This window comes from Brassica napus, chromosome A9, assembly GCF_020379485.1.
Source record: "Brassica napus cultivar Da-Ae chromosome A9, Da-Ae, whole genome shotgun sequence".
Lineage (NCBI taxonomy): Eukaryota > Viridiplantae > Streptophyta > Magnoliopsida > Brassicales > Brassicaceae > Brassica > Brassica napus.
The window spans coordinates 40380973-40404442 of record NC_063442.1 but is presented as its reverse complement, the minus strand read 5'-3'; the positions used below and the strand labels follow the sequence as shown (position 1 = coordinate 40404442).

General features: G+C 36.3%; 4 protein-coding genes, 1 non-coding gene and 1 pseudogene across 6 annotated transcripts; 2 read left to right on the top strand and 4 right to left on the bottom strand.

The window, feature by feature from the left end:
• The first annotated feature begins 2147 nt into the window (after positions 1-2147).
• LOC106369090 (protein BRASSINAZOLE-RESISTANT 2) lies at positions 2148-4125 on the top strand. Of its 2 annotated transcripts, none has more exons than XM_013809193.3 (3): positions 2148-2380; positions 2577-2834; positions 3230-4125. In XM_013809193.3, the coding sequence occupies exons 2-3, from the start codon at positions 2583-2585 to the stop codon at positions 3935-3937; spliced, it is 960 nt and encodes a 319-aa protein (XP_013664647.1). In that variant the 5' UTR covers positions 2148-2380; positions 2577-2582; the 3' UTR covers positions 3938-4125. The 2 variants fall into 2 exon arrangements, with proteins under 2 accessions (XP_013664647.1, XP_048597551.1); XM_048741594.1 differs by having other exon boundaries at positions 2336-2384.
• Positions 4126-8817: 4692 nt separating this feature from the next.
• Positions 8818-8904, top strand: LOC125578804. The gene has a single exon (XR_007316887.1). It is a non-coding gene; the product is annotated as a small nucleolar RNA R16 (small nucleolar RNA).
• A 927-nt stretch (positions 8905-9831) lies between these two features.
• On the bottom strand, positions 9832-16264 carry LOC106369091 (putative wall-associated receptor kinase-like 11). The gene is made up of 3 exons (XM_013809195.3): positions 14655-16264; positions 11311-11433; positions 9832-11233 (listed from the first exon to the last, which is right to left on the bottom strand). The coding sequence occupies exons 1-3, from the start codon at positions 15673-15675 to the stop codon at positions 10008-10010; spliced, it is 2370 nt and encodes a 789-aa protein (XP_013664649.2). The 5' UTR covers positions 15676-16264; the 3' UTR covers positions 9832-10007.
• A 49-nt stretch (positions 16265-16313) lies between these two features.
• LOC106369096 lies at positions 16314-17477 on the bottom strand (annotated as a pseudogene).
• On the bottom strand, positions 16738-20732 carry LOC106369092 (putative wall-associated receptor kinase-like 11). The gene is made up of 3 exons (XM_013809196.3): positions 19687-20732; positions 19455-19565; positions 16738-19346 (listed from the first exon to the last, which is right to left on the bottom strand). Exons 1-3 carry the CDS (start codon positions 20705-20707, stop codon positions 18133-18135), a joined length of 2346 nt encoding a protein of 781 aa, XP_013664650.1. The 5' UTR covers positions 20708-20732; the 3' UTR covers positions 16738-18132.
• Positions 20733-20957: 225 nt separating this feature from the next.
• On the bottom strand, positions 20958-23429 carry BNAA09G44170D (uncharacterized protein At1g01500). The gene is made up of 2 exons (XM_013809199.3): positions 21898-23429; positions 20958-21361 (listed from the first exon to the last, which is right to left on the bottom strand). The coding sequence occupies exons 1-2, from the start codon at positions 22591-22593 to the stop codon at positions 21146-21148; spliced, it is 912 nt and encodes a 303-aa protein (XP_013664653.1). The 5' UTR covers positions 22594-23429; the 3' UTR covers positions 20958-21145.
• Positions 23430-23470: the final 41 nt, after the last annotated feature.

Sequence of the window (23470 nt, the reverse complement as noted above, 5' to 3'; positions counted from 1 at the left end):
GACGCTAAACTCTCTTTTGTTGAGCTTGGAGGAGTTTGGCAAGCTTCTTTGTATGAGATAACATTGAATTTAAATCTACATTGCGATCAAAAAGTTTTATCTCCTCTAGTTCACTTTGCTAATTACTATTTGAAAGCAATGAATTTGATGATGTGAATTATCTTATGGGTGTTTTTTTGTGGTCTTAATTGGTTGCTCAACTGACAAATGCAGTATCAGGGAGTGTTTTAATTTAAATTTTATATAAATAGTATGGAACGAGACAGAAGTTTTCTGGCTCTAGTTGATTGGTAATGTATCTTACGTTATATATGAAGCTAAACCTTAACAAGGCTTCAATCTTATTGTTATCGATCCGCTCTGGTCCATCATAAACCCTCATGAGTATCTTCTACTAGGCTACCAATTTACCCGAAGTAAGTCAATTGCTTGTCTTTGTTACTTATATAATATGTGAAAGGAACTTCTGTTTGAACAGCCATGTGTATGTATGTCACAGCCTGCAGGACCACAACATAGGTAATTACTTGGACAAAACAAATTAATCATAGGCATTCCTGGAGATTTTTGGAGGAAACCCCCAATTTGAGGTACACTTCAACAGCTTTGATTCATCTTCATCAAATTTAAGAGTGTTTATATTCTTGCTATACAAGTTCACTGATTCTTTTTTCACTTGGACCTTTGTGTAGAGATACTAATGAAACATGTTTTTTTTTCTAATGAAACATGTTACCGGAGCTCAACCTGCTCAGTGGCTTGAGGTATTTGCTAAAGAAATGGAAGCTGGATGGATTCGAGATACTTCTTATAAGACTAGTGGGGTGCATCAATATGTTCTGGCCAAAAGAATACTGGGGCCAAATTTCATGGTGGGGAGTGAGGACAGTGAGGAGACCTTTGGGAAGCATCAGAAGGTATTGTTTGTTAAACGACATGGCTTGAAGGAGCAAAGGAGCCAACATTTAGAATCTGACGAGAAGCCTGACACAACTACCTTTAGATTATTGTCTCATATAGTCATATGTCAGAAATGTACAATTATCTTTGTTTTGACATCACTGTACCATCAATTTAGTAAGCTTTTTTTTCTCCTGTCACCGCGGATGTTTCAAATATATGTATCTCATCCAGTACAGTAAGATCACATACTATAGTTATATGATAATATCACACAATTCGTTAGATTTAATTTATTTTAATAACAAAATATGAATAACTAAAGGCAAAAGCATGTAAAATGAATTCAATAAGTGACTGCGCGTTGCAAGATCATATACCTGCTTTGATGGGTCAATGTGTGGGGGCAAATCCACTATCTCATTTTCCTACTATGTTCCCCTTTTGCTATGTTCAATGAACCATGCAATTTTCAATTAAAAAAAAACATGAAAACTAAAGAAAATCATGACCATTGAAGAGAATGGTCCAATAATGATTCCAAGTAAAGTTGATATGCTTACAAATATTGTAGCTATTCCAAACGTAAAGGTTTCCTGTTTGTGTGAATAATATATCTAATATATCTAGGCCTTAATAAACGTAACGATAGTCCAAACATTTTCCTGTCATGTTCAATGAACCAATATATCTAGGCCTTAATATACGTGTGTATATATATATACGATTCGATTTAATTGAAAAAATTGGTCACTCGTCTGGACGTTCCGTCATTAGGTCTATACGATCTGCCTCAAGGGAAACTCAGTTGAGAAATTTGACAAGTAACGCATTTTATCGTCCAGATCTTCAAATCTTTAGTTCTTAATAAATGGGGAACATGAGATGATGAGTGATATGAAAATCTATAAAACTTCTTTACATTTTACCAAAAAAAAATAATAATAATCTATAAAACAATTTGGTTGTTCTAGTCGCACAGCTTAATTTGTATATAAGCTTAACATCCTATTGGTGGCATTGACGGGGATCCTGGCCGACTGTATTCTGTTGTTTCGTATGTATCAATTAAACAATTATTTAATTTACTAAGGATGCAAACAAAGTAAAAGAAGAAAAAAAGCAATCATTGGATAGACAGAACATGATAATATACAGATTACAGACACACTAACCAGGACAAAAGTGAGCCTTTCTTTTGTTTTTGTTCATACTAGTCTCTATAGTGACAATTAAAATTTTAATTAACTAATTCATTAACGTTTATGAGGCTTAAAACAATTTGTTTTCTATTAATATGTCTGAAACAATCAGATGGGGTGTTTGCCGGTCGTACATCTAAGGGCCCCACTTAAACAGTGGCCCACACATGTCTCTCCATCTTTTCTCTATATAACCTCTGGTCAGTTCACGCAGATTGAGAAAGAAACATGCATAAACGTACTAACTTCGACTGATCCACTGTGCGCAAAACATCACAGTAAGTTACGTACGCCACTACTAATCTCACCATTTAGATTGACGCTTGGCTGATTTAAATCTGATCACCCCTCATTCAGTTTTTACTTTTTGTCCTTTTAATAACGAAAAAGATTCTTGTAATAACTTCACTGAAGAAAAAAGCTTATTCCTCGTGAGTACTAACTTCAGCTGAATCAAACTTCCGTGTGTATCAGAAGAACATGACGTCTGAGGGCGCGATGTTGACGTCCGCAGCAGCGATGGCGACGAGACGGAAGCCGTCGTGGAGAGAGAGGGAGAACAATAGGAGGAGGGAGAGGAAAAGAAGAGCTGTAGCGGCGAAGATTTATAACGGTCTCAGAGCTCAAGGTAACTTCAATCTTCCCAGGCATTGTGACAACAATGAAGTGCTTAAAGCTCTTTGTTCTGAAGCTGGTTGGGTGGTCGAAGAGGACGGAACCACTTATCGCAAGGTGAGTTAAATCTGAGTTATTGGTGGATGGTTTGATGTTGAATATGCCTTACTATATTTAGATCTCTCCCTTGGCTTTACATAGTATTTACTATTTACTAGTCAATTTCATCAGCTTTGTTTTTAGATAAAAAAAAAAAAAACGGAGTTCGAACCAAAAATTAGTAAAATCTGAATAAATTTATGAGTATATTACCAAAGATCTGAGATCAAAACGCTCATGCCTATACATTACCAAAAACCTTCCCAAAATTTACACTAAGACAAAAAAGTTTATGGTGCGCAAGTGACCCTCCCAAACACACAACGTACGTTTGCCACTGGAGCCTTTATAGTGCATCTACAAATCTCAGTCATTACATATGTTAATGTTTGAGAACTAACTGGTATTTTCAGGGACATAAGCCTCTTCCTGATGACATGGCTGGATCATCTTCTCGTGCCACTGCTTACTCTTCTTATAACCAAAGTCCTTTTGAAAGTCCCATACTTTCTTACCAAGCCAGCCCGTCATCTTCTTCATTCCCGAGCCCTCGTGGTGGCGACACACACAACATCTCCACCATTTTTCCTTTCCTCAGGAACGGTGGGATTAATCCTTCATCGCTTCCTCCACTTAGAATCTCAAACAGTGCTCCTGTCACTCCACCTGTCTCATCACCAACTTCAAGAAACCCCAAGCCATTACCAACTTGGGAGTCTCTTACCAAACAGGCCATGGCCAATGCTGCTAGACAATCAGTGTCATCTTTTAACTACCCGTTCTACGCTGTATCTGCACCAACGAGCCCCACTCATCATCGCCAGTTCAATGCCCCGGCTACTATACCCGAATGTGATGAGTCTGACTCTTCCACTACTGATTCAGGTCATTGGATAAGCTTTCAGAAGTTCTCACAACAGCAGTTCCGAGGCGGTTTTGCAGTACCGCCCTCTCCTACCTTTAATCTAGTGAAGCCCCCCTTACCACAACAATTATCTTCAAACATTGCAGCAGCGCAAGAGATTGGTAGCCAAGTGAAGCCATGGGAAGGGGAGAGGATCCATGATGTGGCTATGGAGGATCTTGAGCTCACACTTGGAAACTCTAAAGGTCGTAGTTGAGATGAAGAACAAAAGAATCCGTTGTGCCATGTTGAAACGAAAAAGGATTTGAGTATCAGTGAGTGTGTTTCAAAAGCATTATTTGTAGATATAATATGTGTTGTAAGATGTATGTTTCTATTATCATTCCTTTTAGATCTTGTAAAACATTACAAATATTTTATTATTAATTGTCTTCAACTGGAACATATATCATTCAAACTTACAGATATACCAAATCTTTGAAACAGAGCCCAAGGAAGTAAAAGAAGACTTGAGATTTAGCTATAAGTTACACAAAATTCATAATACAAAAAAAAGGAGTAAACATGGAAGCAATTAAAAGGAAAATTAGAATCACAAAAATGTCAAGAAACTGTAAAAACTTTAGAGCTTACACTGCCTTTAAGGTGAATCTTTCATTCAGAACCATCTGGAAATCTATCAAGTGCGTTTTTGCTTACCGTTTACATAAAATTCAACCACAGCTTGCATTCTATTCAGCTTATCTGGATGATAATTCACATGAACAATCACCGGTTTTACTTTCTTCTTCAGTTCCTCATTCTTTCTCAGTCTTAACCACAACCTTACTGTTCATAAACTCATACATATCCATCACTCTAAGAATGCGAAGGATAAACTCATACATATCTATCTCTACCACCCATCATGGCCGTTGACTTTCTCCTCCTCTCTTAACTAAGCGAGATCAAAAGAGGTGACGAAGAAGCTAAAAACTGTAATGAATATTCCTTCTCTGGTTGTGCAATGTGGTGGATCAGAGAAGAGTATTATCAGCTTTTGAAAGTTGTTTGAGAGTAGAGAGAGCATGTTTTGGCTCTGACAACGACGACGAAGAATCAAAGGCTGATAAGTATTCCTCTGCTTCACGATGAAGATGTGTTTCTTCTGTTCTCGTATTCGCCAGTTTAAGATGAAGCTACAACCGTTAGATGAGATGACTTTTCCGTTGACCCATCCGATGGTCAACATAATCAAATTATAACCACTTGGTTGTGTTCCAAAAAAAAAAAACCATTCGGTAGCACGATAACACATGATAGACCAAAACACTTATGATTGAGATTAGTAAAGCTGTCACAAACCTTGAATCGCATCCAAACTAACAGTAAACCGATTTTTTCACAACATATCAATGCTTACACATGGACAAAGTCTACCCAAATTTTGTATACTATAAAATCAATATAAAGTCCAACCAAGAATGTTACAAAAAAAAAAAAAAAGTCCAACCAAGAAAGAAAATTGTTAATTTAGTGGGCAAACAAAATCGTTTGTATCAACCATTTTTGTGTGTTCGGTCTTTGGAAAGGAGAAATGTGAAATGAGGAGAAAGAGAATTGTCTGAATAGCCGAGGAGACTGCCTAACTATTAACCAATTTATCAAAGACTATCGATCTTTTAGTCTTTGATAGAGATGGTTTAAGACGCAGGCAAGTCATCCTTGGCTACCACACAACTTCTCATTCTTCATGTCACCGTTTCTCTTTTTATATGTTTTTCTCTTTCTTATGATGTTGTTGATGAGTACACTCTAATACTATGTGTATATATAGGCATGCCGTATAAACATGGAGTGGACACAAATACGTCTGACTAAGCACGTGTGCATGGCAGTGTTGGAATATGTTCTTAAAGATTTGGTAATTGGATGGTTTCCGTATATAAAAAGTTGGTGACCCTATATAAATATTCGTACTTAGTCTTAGCTATGTATGAATGTATTTGATTGTTAGTTAGAGCACAGAAGAACGTTGTTTAAGTATTGGAGATCTATATTCAAATGTCATATATATAAGACACAAAAATGATTTATCCGCCACCTTATAGTGAGGGTGGTCAATTTACCCCTCTCAAATCTATAAAATTCAATTCGAAGTGCTATGTTTGTCTTAAGTTCATCCTTCTTTTGTTCGTTCGTGGACCACCTTAACTTATTCGCCCAAATCGGTACCATCTCTTTTTGGTTATTGGATGTCTAACCATTTTATTGTTTATATCAGTATAAAAAGGATACAAGGGAAGAAAATATGCTTTGAAACCTAATCATCTCTATCGGGTAAATACACCTTTTCTTACTAGTTAACTACTAGTGTAACCGGGACCATAAAGAGAACATTTATAAGTCATGATGCCATATGAATCTGTGTAGTAAACAGGGAATATATGGAGCTTTCTTATATGAAAATATAACTTCTAGAATTACTATTCTTATATCTGTTTAGAGTTTGCTAGAAAGAATGTACCATCGTGAGAGATGCTATGAACGAAAGCTGTTGCCCATATATATCTAGGATAAAACTTTATTTTCCTTCTAGAATTTTCATATGTAGGACTTATCTATTGTAATATTTATCGCCAGTGAGTCTTCTTGTATATGAAACTTATAGTATATGGGACAGCTAGCCTATTATTAAGTGTAGTATAGGACTAGTGTGACGTAGATATATATATATATATATATTTAATTCTTTCAAAAAAAGAAATGATTTTTAAATTTAGGATCGATCATAGTTATTACTTGACCAAAATCTATTAATCGAAAAAACTAGTTCTGAGTCTCTCAAACATTGTAGCTGATCACTCTTCTTTTTTTCTTATTGTTATCGGCTCAGTTATCTAGTTCAAAAAGACGGGAAGAGTGGATATTTTTCAGAGCATTTTCATCCGATCCGGTTTGAACTACATAGGGTGTAGCTGATCACTTGTTTGACAATATTTTATACAGAATTTTATTTATATACAAAACGGAAATCTTTGCAGTCAGTACGTGGAAAAATTGATCAGTTTATGTATTCTACTCAGTGGTCCATCCACGCTTTAAGACTGGTCCGAAATCCAAAAGTCAGCTTAGCTAACTAAAAGAATAGTATAGTTTATTTTGCTTTAGACTTTATAGGGCAGGCATATTATAGGGATATACAAGTTTCTATGAGTTTTGCAGTTGTCTAATTGTTTTACCGCACCGATCAAGATCATTAAACGATTATCTTTGTACGCATACATCTGACTGACCAAGGAGCATGATTCAAGGAGAAAACATTATAGACTTGAAGGTTTTATGGATGGCAAACAAAGCCTATATTTGTACCATGAGATGATCAATTAAAAAAAAGGATGGCAAACAAAGCCTATATTTGTACCATGAGATGATCAATTACCAAGAAAAGATAAATCTAAAGTATTTCTGAAAAGAAAATCAAAACAGTCAATGATATACACTTGATATTAATCGAATATTCGTGAAGTCATTTCCGGCCCAAAGTGTACATGCGGATGATTCTTTGTGGATATGTTATTTTTAGTTTCCACCCACATGTATATAGAAAATAACAATATTCGAGCATTTGGTGAATGCATGGTCAAAACATATAACGTTAGTCTAACCAAGTTCATATATGTTGATGAGAGTCAAATGGTTAACCAAAGTAAACCAATGGTTTGGAGTAAGAAGACGTGATATTATAATTGTTCCTAAGTTAATGGAATTGTCTTTCCACTAGTGACGTGTGTCTTTCCACTAGTGACGTGCGATAATAATGGGTAGTTACTTTGTTTTCTTCTGTATTTATAGACATCGACAGGGGCGGATCTACAGTGTTTGGTACGGGGGCACGTGCCCCCTACTCTTTTATATAGGTCACTTAGGTACATAGACGTGTGCACTTGTTTTCTGTGGAACATTTGGTAAAGTGCCCCGTATATAACCTTCGTTTCAGAGTTCGAACTCCCGTATTCTATCTTTTTCTTTCTCTTTCTCTACAATGATCTGCTGTTTGACACGTACACTTTCACTACTAATAGTATTTTTCCTGCTTTTTGTTTTAATATTAGTTGATATACTTTTTATTGTCAACATACCCTTTTCATTTGTGTAAATAATGTCTTATCGATAATGACAAATGTTTATAAATTAATCGTAAATAATGTCTTATCAGTTTTTATATATAACATAAACTTATAGACTTGTATATTTTAATTTAGTTTTAACTGTAGCATTTAAAACTGTAAAGTTTTCTAATAATTTTATTAAAAATTTCATGTCTAAAAAATAAATATTGCTTTTTTTTGTAGCTTATAGTAAATTATGTTTTCTGATTAACATTTTATAGTATATATATTTAATAAATTTTTATTTTATTTTATTAATTTTATATTATTAAATTTATTTAATATGTGCCCCCGTCAAATAGTTTTTCTGGCTCCGCCACTGGATATCGATGTATTGTGAGTAAAGGATATGAAAAGAAAATTGCAGTAAACTTGTGTCTTAAGTCTTTGTGATCCATCATATGTATCCACACATTTTTACAGAGCCGGAGATAACGAACAAGTTACAAATCCAAAATAAACGTAATCTTAAGAAAAGTAAAACGAATGCAAGAGAAAAATACGGAAAAATTGAATGCATCCAGATATAAGCAAAAGGCAATGTATATCATTCCATCTTTGTAGATGAATTTGATTTTTACATTTTTGATTGCTGTCTGTTTTCTTTGGGTATTTCGAATATATCTATTTCTCGTCATTTTAAACTTTATTTACACATAATTTTTTTTAATTTCGAGTGGTTTAGCAATATGGATATTTTTTTGGGCGTAAATGAATATGTGTATCAAAATTATTTGCCAAATCGGACTGAGGCTTTTCGGCTTAAGAGCCCAATAAGAAATTATAATAAAGACCAGCCCGTTTAAACACTAAACCCTAGGTAGGGTTGTCAGCTCCTCGCTATATATACTCTTTTTTAAGAAGACCAAAGCTCGGTTGCTGTTCTTTGATCAACTTATTCGAAAGTGTTTGTTTTGCTTTTGTTTGTTCTGGTTTTCAATCTTTCTGTCTTTTTATAACGTGAATAGAGAAATTACGGGTTTCCAATGGCAAGTGATGAGTATTTTATCTTATTCTACACACAGATTTACCAGTGTTGACAACCAATCTCTATTTATTATCTGATGCCATAACCAAAAACTTTTTCTTTCCATTGTTTTCACATCCTTTCTTTGTTAATAAATCCGATATTAGAGGTTCATTTGAGTTTATCAATCAAGATTTCAGTAATTAAATTAATATTGCTTATATTTTTTTCCTGATGGCCTATTTTGGAAAATCAAAATTCCTGTGAATTTATGAGTAAGAGAGTTGTGAAGAATCGACAGTGATGAGAATAGCAGACGGGCGGTCTGAAATTGATGTCGTGTTGAATGTCTGTCTTTTGCTACATTTAGCATCTCTGAGTCATTCGCCAATACTTAATGTCTCGACAACTGGATTATAACTAATCACTGAGTAAATTGGTTACAAGTTCATGATCTCTAATCTCGCATCTAAACCGACTACAAAGTCAAATTATCTGCTTTGAATCCTTGACATTATCGTCCGTTGAATTGTTCTAATACTAATAGAACACGATGAGTCTACCTCGGCCCAGCCTAACCGTCTTCGAGTTGCTAGGACGAAAGCCCACGAGAATAGCAGAAATATATTCTTGCATATGAAAATCAAAATAAATGTGTGCACAAAATAACGTTTGATTAATGATCAAATCACGCGCGAACGTTTTAACCGCCATTTTCGTTTGATTTAATGTGCACGAGAAATTTAAAAAAGTGGATCTCTTTATCTGCCATCTGCTTAAGATAACTAACTGTAGCCTGATATTGGTATGTTTATCTCTTTATATTCGAGTTGAGTCAGATCTTTTTGACTTCTTGATTCTCTTAACAAAGTGACTAATTGAAGCTTATAGACTTGATGGCCAGGACCTGGCCTTAAAGTGGAAATATCATAGAGCTGTAAAATGCTGGAGTTTGGGTAGATATGAAAAGCTTTTAAGTATGAGTTAGTAGCCTTGTAGGTTGTGTTCAACATGTAGAAAGATCGCTTCAACTCAAACGATTTGAGTTCATATTCAAAAGGCCAAGAAGGGAAACAAAAATCAACGAATGGCTTTAAAATTCCTTTATCAACACATGAAAGTAAATAACAAGAATCACATACACACCAAGTGTTTGGTTTTGCATATCTTATATTCACTTAAGAGCTAGGGAAATGAATATTTTCATTTTAAGGGACGGGACCATGTGTTTTAAGCAAGGGTTCAACATCCAACGAGGAAGACGAAGCAACAGTACTAGAGGCTGGACCTGTAATACCAATGGTCCACGAGTCAGCCATGACTATCATATCCATTCCTTCTTCTTCCTCCTCATCATCACCATTGTCATTTTCCGTCTTCACCTCTTGAGATGAAGATATCTTCTCTAACTCGGCAAACACTTCTCTCATATATGGCCGCTTCTTTCCCTTTGAATTCAAACATCTCCTTGCTAGATTTGCCACTGCCATCACTTGTTCCGGTTTACATGCATCTCTTATTCGAGCATCCATAATATCAAAGAATTTGTCCTCCTTCATGGCAGCTCTGAAATGATCCGCCAAGCCTTTTATTTCTTGAGTATTAGAAAGCGTTAGCACAGGCTTCTCTCCTGTGATAAGCTCAACGAGGACGACCCCAAAGCTATAAACATCACTCTTATCGGTATATTGGCTGGATCCGTAGTACTCTGGATCCATGTATCCCACTGTACCTGAAACAAGTGTTGTCCAGTGAGTTTGATCTACCGTTACTGTTCTTGAAGTACCAAAATCTGACACCTTGGCTCGATACTTCTCGTCTAGTAATATGTTAGTTGACTTGACATCCCGATGATATATTGGAGAAGACGCAGCAGAATGTAGATACGAAAGAGCTCCTGCTATATCAACAGCAATGCGTAGACGCACGCCCCATATCATTGTGTAATCATCAGATTCTTCATGGATATGCTGGAAAAGGTTACCGTTGGGGATAAACTCGTAAACCAGAACGGGAACTTCTGTCTCAAGGCAACATCCCAAGAGCTTGACGACATGTCTATGGTTAACCTGGGAGAGAATGACAACCTCGTTGATGAACTCTTCTAGTTTGTCTTCATCCACCGCTTTGGATTTCTTGACAGCAACCGTTCTGCCATCTACAAGCATGCCCTTGTACACAGTGCCTTGACCACCCTGTCCGAGTATCCTGTTTTCGCTGAAGTTTTCAGTGGCTTTTTCAAGCTCTCTCGAGGTGAATATTTTTGTCTTCTCGACGTTACTTTCTCTTGTGTTTAGTTGTTGTTGCAATAATAGTCCCCCGTTACGTTTGAAACACTTCCTTTTCTTCTGAGTGATCCTTCTCTTCTTAAGAAATTTTCTCAACCACCAAACTCCACTTACTAGGACTAAGATGCCAATACCTGAACCTACTCCTGAAAACGAAACAAATGACGGTTTGTTGATCACCATTCTTATTCACACTGATGAATGATTCTGAAGATACATTTACCTATCAGTATCGCCACAGTCTTCTTTTCAACACAATCAACACTTCCAGGCTCATTTACGCAAGTATGGCTTTTTTGGCATGTGTATCGGCCCTCTCCATAGCTTAGAAGGCATTCATTAACATCTGGATAGTGGATACGAAAGATCATGGAAATTTTAATTAGCTTATGATTTTTAGACGTGTAACTAGACGAAGTATGTAAGAACATTTATATTCTTATATGATCTATGTGTCTTTTGGTTTGATTATTTTCTTACTAAAATTATGAATGTTAGTATTAAATGTGATATTGTGTTGGATTGATTTTTCGAGTAAACAATCATTAGAATTCGATCGTATTGATAAAATGATACATATTTTTTGTCTCTCTTAGTCAATAATATAAGAAACATAGAATAATCACATGAAAGAAAGATTGTGTTTAAGTGACGACCCCTCCAAAGATTGGTTTCAGATTTGATATGTTTCTAGTCAACTGCCGCAGCGTCTCAGTTATCTATTGTGTAAGAGTGTGGATTCGCCTGATTTTCTCGCTACTATGTCACTGCTGCGTTTCCATCACATTACGCCGTCTCAAGCATCGACGGTTCTTCACAGAGGTGACTTCTCACCCCTTTCCTCACTTCCGATACTATTGTGCAAGAGTGTGGATGCGCCAGATCTTCACGCTACTATGTCTCCGCTGCGCCTCTATCACAATACGCCGTCTCAAGCATCGACGGTTCTTCACAGATTCGGTTCTACAATCCCCTTCCTTTTCCCTCATCGCAAGAGCTACCGTGCAAGAGTGTGGTTTCGCTAGTTCTGATTGCTACAATAACATCGCTGCGTCTCCATTACATTATGCCGTCTCAAGCATCGACGGTTCTTCACAGTGCGACCCTTTCCTCGGAGCTGCAATCGTCTACGGAGGTTCTCAGACTTCTTGTTATCAAAACCCGTTGGTTGGGTTCTTCAACGTCGATTTCGACTTTTTTGCGTTCTTTCGAATGCAGGCTTTAGGATTACAAGTGAAGCTTCTCTATGGGTCTCTTCTCTCCTTAGCCACATCTATCCTTCGCTATGTTTTAATTGTTTCCGTTTATCTGTTTACCGTCGAGGATCACTCCGGTTGTAATCGACTTAGCCCATGGGGCGTTTAGTTTAATATAAGCATTTGGTGTTCAAAAAAAAAAAGAAAGATTGTGTTTAAAGATTTAGATTCATTCTCCATGAAAAAATCACTAAAGTGAAAAGTAAAGGAAAATCAAATTGAATACTAGAATCCACGATTCCAATTCAAGATGGATCAATGTTAGTTTCTTCTTTCTTAATTAGAAACATGTTAGATTTGAACATAAACAAGTATACCTTGTTTTGACGGTAGAGATCTTGATTTTGAAAGTTGTGACGTTTAATTCAAAAATATTTTAAACAACTTGCATGATATTAAAAGCTTTACAAGTTGTGACTGTTATAAAAATATATATTATTATGTAAAAAACATGATCAGAACTAATACAAATATATAAGAAGTTAAAATCTTAGAGTAAAATCAAGATGACTATTTTTTTAATTTATTCATTGGTTTAATAATCAAATTTACATTAAGAACTAAAAACCATTGCGAATGATTAGATATTTTTTCAAAAACTAGAATACAATTTTTACAGATACAACCAAACGAATCATTCACAATTTTTTTTAATAAAATCTAAGATAAATTGGCAAATTTTAGCTTTTATAGCTTTACAAAACCAAAAAAAAAAATCTCTAAAATTTATACGAATTGGGATAAATGATTTTGGATTAGATTTAATTATAGAAATCATAAAAATGTTTTATACTGTAGACATGGAAGATTTTTAATCCTAAGGAGATGTTTAGAGCAATTATATATTGGTGGGTATCTCACTGAGCATCTAAATATTAAAAAAATAAAATAAATTGCGAAAGTTGAATAGAAAAACTTAAAGAGTGGAGAGATGACTAGCACATATTCTCGTATGAAAAACTGAAAAAACCTTGAAATACTCTCATACATATGTTGCATGTCATGATTGCTCATATTATCTTGAATTGATTTATAATTTAGTTATTAAATAAATTCTATTAAAAACTAATATTCTATCTATTGTAGAATATGGGGTTTGATTGGTGACATGTGGTAGGATTGATTAAGTTTGAGTTAAGCTTGTAACTCAAAAATGTTACCAATCATGCATTAAATTTATTTTTTTGATTTTAAGTTTGATTTAAGATGTGTTGTGGTTGAGTTACAACTTTGACTTAAACCTTTCATAAAATTGCTAACTCAAAACATAAACCTACATCAACCAAAATCCAATGTTTTAGGAGTTGAGTTACAAATTTAATTAATTTTTCTATTTTTTTAAAAAAAAAAATCGTGAACTACCACAAAAGAAAATCGTGAACAGAGTGTACTCTACCTAAATTTAGGCTAGTCAAAGATTTTATAATCTTTCTTGTTCCTAAGTTTTTGAATTATTCACGTTTAGTCAATTATACAAAACATTAAGCATAAATTCTATTTGATAATTCACAAAAAAATACCAGTCACAAAATTCTATATATATTGACCTAAGTTATTTCATTTAATTTAACTTATTATTGATATTAAAATAAATATTATTAGTAGTTATTATAATACTTAGAAAATTATATATACTGAAAATTATTTTTTAAACTTTTATACTTATTTTAAAAAAATTATTTTTATTTATTTAAAATATAGCTTAATAAAAAAATGTTTATTTCTCTGTTTTTATATTCAATTTTTTTTATTCAGAACTCTTACTGCAACTTATACATCAAAAATGTTACCAGTCACAAGTTTTAATAAAATGATAACTTTTATTTTTACTGTAAAACTTACCACATAAACTTACCGTTTTTACCACATACTTTTTACTGCAAGTTACATCGAACTATAAATCATATTGTAATTCAACTCTAATACTACATGTCACCAGTCGGAGCCATGATATATTTTTGTATTGTGTCTTAATGGTTTACAAGATAGTCTTGCATATACACAAGATCGTTAGATCTATCTCAACTAGGAAAATAATTTAAAAATAATTTATCTAAACCTTATGATATATATCTAAATCATCTACTCCTTATCATAATATGATTAATATAACATTGTTTGGTTTAGGTTTTATAGACATGGGCTTCACTTCATACTTAGACTTCAACAGTCTTTAATAGGTTCGCAAGATACACATCTTGCTCTCCAATAAATCTCTAATATCTATCAGATATCTAGATGATTATCTAAAGTGACGTGCATGCTTTTAGACACACAAACAGAAGAGAAACTATGAAACAATTTTACTAACCTTGGCATCCGTTTAAGAGGTATGGGTTGCCTGTATAACCTCGGTTGCATGCGCAGTTTGCATAGTTGCTCCCAGAAATGGTGATATTGTTGCATATACAGGCTCTTCTTTGTTGAGTTTTATATGGTAAACTATCGTACTCTTCTGAGTCTATGCAGTTTAAGGAGTTCAAGAAGGAAAGATTAGTCGTCTTAACGACCCATCTTATTGTAACTGTAGAATACCCCTTGGCGAAAAAGCTTTGGGGTTCAGTTGCATTGGAAGACATGTAGACTTCATCGGTTAAGAAAGCGACCCTGCATCCTCCAGTTGTAGAGTTTCCCTGATCAAAGCTCTCTATCCTAACACCGATCACCTGTTGAGCCTCAGCGTCATCCGGTAAACTTGCACGACAACATCCATTACCATTACAGCTTCTTTCTTCTTCCCCTTGGTTATTTGCACAAACCTGAGGACGGTAAGCATAAGACAAAGCGTTGCTAGAACACCCGGTGTTGTCTAAAAACGGGACGCTTTTTGTAGGTAACGTCGCAGTGCAGTTCAACTCGCACTCCAACTTAGCCGGCTCGATGTTAGTTAATGACGCCTTGCTGTTGCAACCAACAGCTACAAGGCTGTTCCCTCTCCCAAAGAAAAATGGGCTGTTCGTCAAATTCAGAACCGGTTTAGACTCTTGTCCATTTCTGGAACATCCAAATGATGTTATTTGGCTCTTGACACGAACCGATCCGAATGACTGACGGTAACTATAGTAACCACCATCTTCATCACCTTCAAATGAGATATTCACAACTTCTCTGCCCATCTTGGAAAGGAAGGGGATAGTAGAGTTTCGGCATTCGACTTTGTACCATTCATTGAGATAGCAACGTTCTTGGATTCCAAATGGGTACTGAATCTTAATACCTCCACATGATTCGGATTGGCACAAGCCCGAAAGAGTGACAACTTTTGAAGCAAGCATGAGCATAAGTAGAGGTGAGAGAAGAGTCGACAAGGAATAGTTGGTGTTGCTCCTCATGACGTTGCTTTTCTTGCTGATCGAAACTTGATCCTCGCTAAACAAAGCAAACCAAACTCTCAAGATTTAAAAGAATTTGTGAGATATATGTCATAGGACAAGTTTTGGTGGTGTACGTCGTAAACAGTTGTCGTCCAAGTATATATAAATCAACCAATGGCGAGTTTCTGATAGCTTAAGGTCAATAATCAACGCCGTCTTGTTTGAAAGATGAACCATCAAACCGTTTAATTTTCTTAACATGCTCTATAATTATCAATTATCACGGTTCAAAGCGTTTTGAAATACGCTTGTGAGAAAATTCATCGTGAGACAATTCTTGATAAAAGATAGAAACTTCAAGATCAACTAGACTGATTAGCTTCATCTTGAATCTTATATTTTCCTATATCAATATTTTAATCAATAAAATGAGTAGTCCATATTCATTTGTGTTTTATGCATAATTTGTTTTCTTCTAAACTCAAACTTTCAAATATAAAAACATTAATGAATTTTTATTTAAACTACTGGATTAACGAGATTTCAACAATCTCATTATTTTTTTTCAAAACACCAAGTCAGTGAATTAGGATATGTAGACCAATTTAATCTTTCCTCATCAGCCAAATTCTGAATACAAAAGCTAAACTCTCAATCGCTTATTTACATCGAAACAGATATCAACATGATTCACAATCCCACCCGTTTGATTCACAATCACACCTAGAATACAAACAACTAAAATTATTTATAAGGATTCTTTCAAAGTTTTAAGATAAAAAATCTGCAAATGCATATATACTATTTAATCTAGAGAAGCCTCCTCCTGAAGTTTCTCGTAGTTGATTGATAAGTACGAGCGAGAAGACCCACACCGATCCCAACACCAACCCTTACACCAAGTCCAATCCCAACACTAACCCTTACACCTGCATTGAACCATGACATCTCCCCATCCAAGCACTGGTCACTTTACCAGTACATATCTCCTTCATATTCCTCTTTGTAATTTGCGTATTCTCTTGCCTACACACACACACACACAAAAGAACGATAACTTAAGGACACCGATCATACATACTTTGAAGGATTAGCTTTGCTAGTTAATTCTCATACTGGCATCTATGCGATAACTCTCTTTGTATTTTTACTATAAGACTCTAATTCCTACCAGTATCATGCTATATCTTGAAAGTTACCTGAAAATGGAGCTTAGAGGAAGTGTTTTTCTGAGGCTCGGCAGTTTCATACTCCGGTATTGAATCCAGTGCCATTCTTCTACTTTCTTCTTTCTTGATCCAAGATGTAGAGTCTTGGTTAAGATGATGGGTGTTCCTGAGAAGCAACCAGTGACATAGACCGCTATAGTTGGCAATAACTCTTGACCTTTTTCGCTCTTCCCTTTTAAGAAACCAGACCCTGCAGTGAACCCATTACCATCAGACATCTCAAGAGTTCAAGACAAGACTAGCTCGCTTTTGTCATCAACCTCAAACTTTACGCTATCATTTAACCTGCTGATATTGCCTGTGCTAACATAAGTAGCTTCTTCACTCCTAAGATGTGAAGAACGCCCTTCTGAGTCAATGCTTATTCTACACCTAATTTATCTATAAAAGCGTATCTGGATCCAGAGGAATGTGATCGATGGTGAGGACATCAGGGGTTGAATCTTCCACCATGAAATTGCTTATTCTGACGTAGAACATTCTCAGATCCAACCAGGGCGAGGAGACTCTGGAGCTGTGCTGGTTATAGTTACGATATTTAGGTATTTGAGAGGCTTCACCATTGTTACGTGTCTCACAAGGTTCCTCCATGACCGAGAGGAAGATGATCAACGAGTGTTTAAAACCTAGAGTCAACTCTAACTCCGAAACCTAAGATAAGTTTAGGGCTAGGAATTTGGTTCGAACCCGGGTGTGTTTGACCTGCTGTAGAATGGATGCTGGTTAAGATCTTTCTGATGCGGATTGTGAATTTTAGAAATGAGATAGATGCGGGTCTACTGATTTAAAACTGTGGATATCCGCTAACCCAAAAAGTTCATAAAAAAATATTTCTAAAGAAAATGTTACTTATTTAGCTAAAATTTAATTATAATTATTATGTAATATATAACCTTATTAATTAAAAATTATTTATATATATTGGACTGCCATTTACCATATGGTAATAACACTCCAAACGTTGCTTCATTTAATTTCAGGAAAGCATATATAACAAATCAACTGCCGGTTCAAGTAAAATTAGAGGCAAAACGGGAAAAGTAAAAAAAAAAAAAAAGAGATAAGAGAGATGTGCAAGAGTGAATGATAAAACCTATGCAGATGAAATGTTTTCATCATATTATACATGAGCAGGTGTTCAATGCAGAGAAGACACGCAATCACAACATCATCTTAATTACAGAAAATACCAAACCTTTGAACATAGCATCAACTTTATTCAGAATTAGCTTCCCTTTTTCACACTTCACCATGTGGGACAAGGAAACAATGGTTCAACGTCTGACAAGGATGACGAAGGGACAATACTAGAGGCTGGAGCAGTGACACCAATGGTCCACGAATCAGCTATCTCAATCATATTCATTCCTTCCTCCTCATCATCACCATTATCATTTTCAGTCTTCACTTCTTGAGATGAAGATATCTTCTCTAACTCGGTAAACACTTCTCTCATATACGGCCTCTTCTTTCCCTTTGAATTCAAACATCTCCTTGCTAGATTTGCCACTGCCATTACTTGTTCCGGTTTACATGCATCTCTTATTCGAGCATCCATAATATCAAAGAATTTTTCCTCCTTCATGGCAGCTCTGAAATGATCCGCCAAGCCTTTTATTTCTTGAGAACTCGAAAGGGTTATTACAGGTTTTTCTCCAGTGATAAGCTCAACGAGGACGACTCCAAAGCTATAAACATCACTCTTATCGGTATATTGGCTGGACCCGTAGTACTCTGGATCCACATATCCAACTGTACCTGAAATAACTGTCGTCCAGTGAGTATGATCCACGGTCACTGATCTTGAAGTACCGAAATCAGACACCTTGGCTCGATACTTCTCGTCTAGCAATATGTTTGTTGACTTGACATCTCTGTGATAAATAGGAGAACAAGCAGCAGAGTGCAAATACGAAAGAGCTCCTGCGATATCAACAGCAATGCGTAGACGCACGCCCCATATCATTGCATAATCATCAGATTCTTCATGAATATGTTGGAAAAGGTTACCATTGGGGATAAATTCATAAACCAGAACAGGAACCTCGGTCTCAAGACAACATCCCAAGAGCTTGACGACGTGTCTATGGTTGACCTGGGAGAGAATGACCACCTCGTTTATGAACTCTTCTAGTTTGTCTTCATCCACAACTTTGGATTTCTTGACAGCAACCGTTCTGCCATCAACAAGCATTCCTTTGTACACAGTGCCCTGACCACCTTGTCCAAGTATCCTGTTTTCGCTGAAGTTTTCAGTGGCTTTTTCAAGCTCCTTTGCTGTGAATATTCTTGTCTTCTCTATGTTGCCTTTATTTGTATTTAATTGTTGTTGCAACAATAGTCCTCCGTTACGTTTGAAGAACTTTCTTTTCCTTCGATTAATCCTTCTCTTCTTAATGAACTTTCTCAACCACCAAATTCCACCTACAAGGGCTAAGGTGCCAAGACCTGTACCTACTCCTGAAAAGATCACAAAGAGAAGGTATGTTGATGATCATTACCATGTTTACATTTGCGAGATTATATTCATGATGATGACTGAATCTGAAGATACATTCATTGACTTACCTATCATTATTGTCCCAGTCTTATCTTCCGAGCATTTATAACTTCCAGGCAAATTTACGCACTTGCGGCAACTTTGGTAGAATGGTGTTTGTATTAAGCACTCATTAATATCTGAATAGTGAATATGATAAACCATGGAATTTTAAGTAGCTGACATGGAAGATTTGTAACCTAAAGAGATGTTTATACACACAGCACAAGCATAGAGAATTTTGGTAAGCAATTAACTAACCTTCGCATCCGTTAATTAGGTACGGGTTGCCTGTATAACCGTCGCTGCATCCACAGTTTGCATAATTGGTCCCAGAAATGGTAATATTGTTGCATACACAACTTATGCTGTGTCGAGGAGATTCAAATGAAGCAATATTGTACTCTCTGGAGTTGTTGCAGCCCAATGACTTTATAAAGGAAAGATTCTTCGTCTGAGTGACCCATCCTACCCTAACTGTAGCATACCCTTTATCGGAAAAAATTTGTGGCTCAGTTACATTAGACAATGTGTAGACTTCATCTGTTAAGAAAGCGACTTTGCATTCTAGGGCTGTCGAGTTTCCATGATCAGAGCTCTCTATTCTGACGCCGATCACCTGTTGAGGATCATTCGGTAGACTAGCACGGCAGCATCCGTTACCATTGCAGCTTGTTTCTTCATCATCTTCGGTAATTCTACAGTCCCCTGTGTTGGTATAAGGCAGTGCGTCGCCTGAGCACCCGGTTTTGTCTAAAAAAGGGATGCTTTCGCTGTATGGCATCCCTTTACTTGAAGGTGCAGTGCAATTCAACTCGCACCCCACCATGATGGGCTCTATGTAAGTCAACAACGCCTTGCTGTTGCAACCAACCGCTACGAGGCTGTTTCCTGTCCCCAAGAAAAAGGGGCGACCCTTAAAATTCAAAAACAATCTAGATTCTTTTCCATCTCCTGAACATCCAACGGATGTTATCGGGATTTTGAGACGTATTGACCCGAATGTCGTGGGATCATAAAACCTATCATCGTCACGCAGAGAGATATTCACAACTTCCATGTCCATCTTGGAGAGGAATGGGAAAGTAGAATTTCTGCATTCTATTTGGTACCAGTCGTCGAGATAGCAACCGTTTTCGACTCCAAAGGGGAACGGGATGTTTATATCTCCACATTTGGTTTGACACGAGCTCGAAAGACTGACAACTTTTGAATCAAGTATGAGCATAACTAGTAAAAGAGACAGAAAAACTAACAAGGAGTTATTATTATAACACATCATGATGTTGCTTATCTTGCTAGGCAAGTAACCCGACTACAAGCCACAGAACAATTCCGGTATTGTTAGCCAAAGATTGGGATTCCATCAAACCTGGATCACTTGGATTATGGAGTGTGTCTCTTCAGTTACATACGCCTTCCTCATCAACGGCTTGCCTAGAGGAAGAGTTAAACCGAGTGATGTGATCCAGGTTTGATGCCTAGAGGAAGAGTTAAACCGAGGCGTATGTAAGGCGTATGTAAGGCGAGTGTATTCAGAATTTGCCTTATGAGAATATACGATACAAAAGCTACACTCCCAATCTCCTATTTACATCAAAACATATAACAACAATCCCATACCAAATTGTTTGATTCACATCACACCTAAAATACAAACATTTAGAAAGGACTCTTTCAAAACTTAATTCAAGGAAGAAATATGCAAATATATATAAAACTAGAGAAGCCTCTTCCTGAAGTTTCTGGTGGTTGATTGATAAGTACGAGCGAGAAGACCCACACCAATCCCAAGACCAACACAGACGCCAAGTCCAATCCCAACACCAACCCTAACACCTGCATTGAACCATGACATCTCTCCATCCAAGCACTGGTCACTTTTCCAGTACATATCTCCTTCGTATCCCTCTTTGTAATTTGCGTATTCTGTTTCCTACATAAGAGGAAGAAATGGTTGTCGTAAGGACACCGACCATATACACTTTGAAGGCTTCGCTTTGCTAGGTACTTCTCATACTGGCATTTATGTAATAACTCACATTGCATGTTTACTAGTATAAGACTCTAGTTCCTACCAGTAATATGTGAATGTTGAAGTGGAAACACTCTTTAGCCTACAATGATTCAAGGTATTTTACAGACCATTTGGATTTGGTTATGTTCTTTAGAAAACATAACCAAATGGGAGATTTTTTTATATTTCTTTTTCAATAGTAAACTCTGTGTAGCCACATGTGACATGTCCACTTTCATCAGCAGGAGACTGGTCCACTTCAATTCTTTAAACGGTTTTTATTCAATAGGGAAAGGAGGTCCAAAAACATGTTATAAATCATATTTTCCTCATCAGAGATGGTAATCAACTGGTTGAACATTTGAAACAGCAACTATATATGTTCAATAAAACTCTGAGGCAATGAGGAGAAAAAGCATTGTATCCTGAAGTATATGATATATCTTGAAAGTTACCTGAAAATGGAGCTCAGAGGAAGTGTTTTTCTGAGGCTCTGCGGTTTCATACTCCGGTATTGAATCCAATGCCATTCTTCTACTGTGCTTCTTTCTCGAACCAAGCTGTAGAGTCTTGGTTAAGATGATGGGCGTTCCTGAGAAGCAACCAGTGACATAGACCTCTATAGTTGGCAATGTTGGCAACAACTCTTTACCGTTTTTGCTCTTCTCCTTTAAGAAACCAGACCCTGCAGTGATCTCAGCTTCACAAGTCATGTTCCACTGATTCTTCAATTCCCCAGTGAACCCATTACCATCAGACATCTCAAGGGTTCCAGACAAGACTAGCTCGTTTTTGTCATAAACCTCAAACTTCACGCTACCATTTAACCTGATATTGTCTGTGCTTACATAAGTAGCTTCTTCGGATTTCTTATCAACTCGATCCCTCCTAAGCTTTGAAGAACACCCTTCTGAGTACATGCTCATCCTAACACCGTTTATCTCCAAGAGCGTATCTGGATCCAGAGGAATGTGATTGATGGTGAGGACTTCAGGGGTTGAATCTTCCACCGTGAAATTGCTTATCCTGACGTAGAACACTCTCAGATCCAACCAGGGCGAGGAGATTCTGGAGCTGAGGTGGTTATAGTTACGATATTTAGGTCTTTGAAAGGCTTCACCATTGTTACGTGCCTCACAAGGTTCCTCCATGACCGAGAGGAAGACGATCAACTAGTGTTTAAAACCTAGATTTTATTCTCACTCCGAGAGACAGGAGAGACCTAGTTTTGAGGAACAGAAAGCCTTGTCCTAAGGACATGAAACGAGGAATACTTCAAACTAAAAAAACAAAAGAGAATCTTTTATGTCCTAGAATGGAAGATTCTCATCATGAAACACATAGACAGAAGCAATAACAAACAACACCAAACAATATTTGTATCTGCTATAAATTGAAACGCAAACGCTAAGATAATCAAAGAACTCAAACTTTTGCAAACGCTTAGAAGACTCTCAAACTTTGGAGATTGACCTAGATAAGAAATAAAGTTTCAAGATGCTCTGTTCTTCAAGAACAAAGTAACTACCTTTAACAACACTCGAAGCTTCTCAAACTATGAAGATCCCAAGAGAATGAAAAGAAGAATAATAATAATATAAGAGAAAAATAAAAAGAAACTCACCAAAGAAGAAAGTAACAACCACATATATTAAAGGAAGATTTTGAAGGGAAATATTGTTTATGGCCAAGATTATACTTGTAGAACCCACCACCAAGATATCACACAGCTTTATCTTTCGATCTAATGAGAACAAAGCGCGTGTCCGAGGATTGCGATGGACCAAGTTGAGCAGATATAGTTAATGTACGTCATTTGTTTGAGGAAAACATGTGGTTATCTATCTAATTAACCAACTTTATTTAAAACGTCGGTAAAGTCACGAAAAAGTCTTAGGGTGATGAAAGGGGGAAACAAAAATATCAGAAACAGTGATTAGAAGAATTAGTGAGGTGGAAGATGATGTGTTCTTTTCTGACCTAACGATCTTATCGTTTAAAACTGTTCGTTGTTTCTTTATAAAACAA

Bases quoted from the DNA above. Each gene is read 5' to 3' on its own strand.
- LOC106369092 (XM_013809196.3), bottom strand. From the start codon at position 20,707: ATGATGTGTTATAATAATAACTCCTTGTTAGTTTTTCTGTCTCTTTTA. The intron at 19,566-19,686 runs GTTAGTTAATTG...TTCACTATTCAG, and splicing joins CCTAATTAACGGATGCGAAG to ATATTAATGAGTGCTTAATA. The intron at 19,347-19,454 runs GTAAGTCAATGA...TGATCTTTTCAG, and splicing joins GACTGGGACAATAATGATAG to GAGTAGGTACAGGTCTTGGC.
- LOC106369090 (XM_013809193.3), top strand. From the start codon at position 2,583: ATGACGTCTGAGGGCGCGATGTTGACGTCCGCAGCAGCGATGGCGACG. The intron at 2,835-3,229 runs GTGAGTTAAATC...TGGTATTTTCAG, and splicing joins ACGGAACCACTTATCGCAAG to GGACATAAGCCTCTTCCTGA.
- BNAA09G44170D (XM_013809199.3), bottom strand. From the start codon at position 22,593: ATGGAGGAACCTTGTGAGGCACGTAACAATGGTGAAGCCTTTCAAAGA. The intron at 21,362-21,897 runs GTAACTTTCAAG...CCTCTTATGTAG, and splicing joins CCTCTGAGCTCCATTTTCAG to GAAACAGAATACGCAAATTA.
- LOC106369091 (XM_013809195.3), bottom strand. From the start codon at position 15,675: ATGAGGAGCAACACCAACTATTCCTTGTCGACTCTTCTCTCACCTCTA. The intron at 11,434-14,654 runs GTTAGTAAAATT...TCCACTATCCAG, and splicing joins CCTCTTAAACGGATGCCAAG to ATGTTAATGAATGCCTTCTA. The intron at 11,234-11,310 runs GTAAATGTATCT...TTTCGTTTTCAG, and splicing joins GACTGTGGCGATACTGATAG to GAGTAGGTTCAGGTATTGGC.